Below are 2,966 nucleotides of genomic sequence, written 5' to 3'. Positions count from 1 at the left end.
TTTTATTTTTAACTACATATATTTAAAATTTTAAGTTTTATATTCATATAAATATTTATAAATGTTTATATGTTATTAATCTAAATTAAAGAAATGTATTTTTACTAATTTTAGTTTATGATTTATTATTATTTATTTCTTCTAACATATATTTTTATATAATTTTACATATAATATCATATATATAATGTTCATATTGTAAACGCCTAAACCGCCTAAAACGTTTAAAATTCTGACTAGGCGTTCTAGGCGCTAGGCGCTGGGTCACCACCCACATACCGCGTAGCGCTTTCTTGAACACTGGTAAAAACAAAACAAAACCATATGATAATAAATTTCGCTATGAGTGCAAAGACACAAAAAGGAACAACCACACCTCCTTTTAACTCACCAGCCTCTCTCTTTTCATCTAAATCCTCCAGCAAAGAACTGAGTCCTGCTCGGATTTTAATTTTCTTAAGAAATTCTTACTTTTATTACAAAATGGTATCAAAATGTGTTTCCAGGCTGCTCGGATTTGGCCTTTGAATCCTCAGTAAGAAAAGGAAAAAGAATGAAAGTTCTCTCACCTCTCCACTGTTCCTGGAACAATCGCCATTCCCATAAACTGTAAACTCTACTGACGCGGTGTAAGCACTGCAAAAACAAAAGAAACCAAACGATCCACATAAGTGAAAACAGCATCAAATAACCAATAACTCCCAAGACATTGTAAGCTTACAAGAAGATGAAGCAGACATTGCTGTTATGTTTCCTAAGGGTTGCTATGAAATGCAATGACTTAAAAAAACCAGACACACAATCAACGGAAAAAAGATTTTAGAAGGCGGCATTTCGAGGAATCAAATTAATCACCAGAGACAAAATTTTCAGACTTTTCAACATTGGCCTTGACCGACTTGCTATTAGGCTGATGGGTTTCCTTCATTATTCGTACCCCACTCTTCGTCAGCCTCACTTCCGTTAACAAGTACAGCTCCATCCGTAGAGTCTCCGTCAACAATTCCTTCTTCTTCTGCTTCTTTTTCTTCATGATGCTCCTCTACATCCTCCTCATTCCTTAGTTCATTTCCATTTTCTTCTGCTACTACCTCCTGATAAGAAAAAAAAAAAAAGCAGTTGTTGCTTACTAAATACGCAGGATAACTAACAATAGATGTAATGAGTCGGTTAATTTGAAAGGAAAATGGGTCACCTCGTGTTCGATGTCTCCATTTTCAAGTGATTCCTCTTCCTCAACTTGCAAGTTTCTGAAGGCTTCCACAAGGGTCATGGAAGATTTATCAGCATGGCTAGGATAATTTTCTGCACCTGTGTAAACTCCCCTGTAAATGAAGAACAGACGATTTAAGAGAAGTCTAAGAATCTCGCATTCTATATCATGTGGAGTTCGCCTTGCAAGGATGCGGTAGGAGAAAAGCACACGTAAGCAAAAGATATTTTACCTTGTCTCTACAGCTCTACCTTCGACAGAAAGAGCAACTTGCCAATCTTCAAAGAGATTTGGGTACTCCTCAGGATCAGCCAAAGATTCTGCTGCTTTCGAATTAACCTGCATTCAAGTGCAAGGCAACTTAAGCCCACAATGTCTCCTTGAGTTGACCACAATACACTATAAACTAGAAAGATTTGAAACGAACCTTGCTGAGATCTTTCCTCCAAAGAGCTACTATCTCAGAAACTTTGCTTGGAAGATATGATCGTGCCATCAGAGCAGCTTCTGGTATCCGGTTACTGGAGAAAGAAAATATCGTCACACAAATAACCAAAGGTGCATGAATTTAATTTTTCAAACTCCCAAGTGACTGCTAATGTATTACCTCTCCACCAATAACTGCAAACAATCTTCCAGTTTACCCAGCATGAATAGACAAAGAAAGGCGACATTGTTCTTCCCTTGTTCTTTAGCAAGTGTTGCAAGTTTTGTCACACCTTCAGCATCTCCCAGAGAAGAATAAAGCAGTAACAAACCACTCAAATCCATCGCATACTTCATGCATTCCTCTGCCATTTGTAGCTGTCATGATGACATACAAACGCAAAGAGTTAGTTGGAAATCCCCACACCAGAGACGAATCCAGGAGACGAGAAACATAGATTTTTCTTGTTGCTCCCACAATTCTGAATGAAACCTCAGAATCATAATGTAAATCAAATGATATATCATATAATGGAAACGTATTTTTGTCTCTCTTATCACTGCAAAACATTAGGACGAAATGCAAAGATAAATAAATACCTTTCCAGAGGACATGGCTAATTCTCCTAATTGCTTCCACTTAGATTCACTCTGTACTTCTACGGCGATTTCCTACAGGTATAAATTTAAGAAAAAAAAAACACGTTTAAATATTGCCACTATACAAGAAATAAAAAAGTATGTTAACCACAACACATATATCACCTGTGCAATTTCAAGTCTACCCAGTTGTATGGCCAACTCAAATCTGTAGTCAGGATCTGTTGCAATTTCCAGAGCATCTTCAATCATTCCCCGTGACTCCAAGAAATGAGCAACACTAACAAGAGGAAAATAATCCGAAAATAAATAAAGAGAAACTGTCAACGAAAACACCCACTGATAGGGTGCAACTATGTTATACATTAGAGTAAGATGCACAGCATATTTCCGCTATTTGAAATCTTACCTAAGACATCACATAACAAGAAATAAGTGCGATAAAGAATGAATCACAAGCACGCATAAGTTTAGATATAACCAAGTTATCAAATACCTGTTATGCTGATCTTTAGGAATTGTCGGTAAGATTTCATTGGCTTTGTCTAAATCACCCCGCATCACAAGAGTCTTGTACTCAATCAGGCTTAGTAGCAAGGTGTATCCTATAACACTGCATCCACAAAAGTAGGGGAACAGACATCAGACACTTCTAGAACAATCTGAATAAAATATACACACAAATCTAGGCACTTACTTGAATTCTTTGTCTACCAAGAACACCCGA

The 2,966-nt window shown here is 36.9% G+C and overlaps 1 protein-coding gene across 6 annotated transcripts in view; it reads right to left on the bottom strand.

Moving 5' to 3' along the window:
- LOC104778159 (coatomer subunit beta'-2) overlaps positions 305–2,966 on the bottom strand; it is a 7,413-nt gene continuing 4,751 nt past the window's right edge. The window contains exons 17-26 of one of the 6 annotated variants that reach the window (XR_766410.2): positions 2,736–2,852; positions 2,405–2,519; positions 2,240–2,311; positions 1,821–2,017; positions 1,641–1,734; positions 1,446–1,552; positions 1,196–1,325; positions 856–1,094; positions 570–636; positions 305–436 (exon numbers count right to left, since the gene is read on the bottom strand). Coding sequence is in view for 3 of the 6 variants with exons in the window: in XM_010502535.2 (XP_010500837.1) it covers positions 906–1,094; positions 1,196–1,325; positions 1,446–1,552; positions 1,641–1,734; positions 1,821–2,017; positions 2,240–2,311; positions 2,405–2,519; positions 2,736–2,852 (1,021 nt within the window). In the remaining 3 variants the exon portion in view is untranslated. Of the gene's footprint in view, positions 637–855; positions 1,095–1,195; positions 1,326–1,445; positions 1,553–1,640; positions 1,735–1,820; positions 2,018–2,239; positions 2,312–2,404; positions 2,520–2,735; positions 2,853–2,966 lie in introns of all 6 variants that reach the window. The other 5 variants (XR_766411.2, XM_010502537.2, XR_766409.2 and 2 more) reach the window with 5 other exon arrangements.

The sequence above is a fragment of the Camelina sativa genome, chromosome 3 (genome assembly GCF_000633955.1).
Source record: "Camelina sativa cultivar DH55 chromosome 3, Cs, whole genome shotgun sequence".
Classification (NCBI taxonomy): domain Eukaryota; kingdom Viridiplantae; phylum Streptophyta; class Magnoliopsida; order Brassicales; family Brassicaceae; genus Camelina; species Camelina sativa.
The sequence above is the reverse complement of the archived record's forward strand: the minus strand, read 5'-3'. Positions and strand labels throughout refer to the sequence as shown.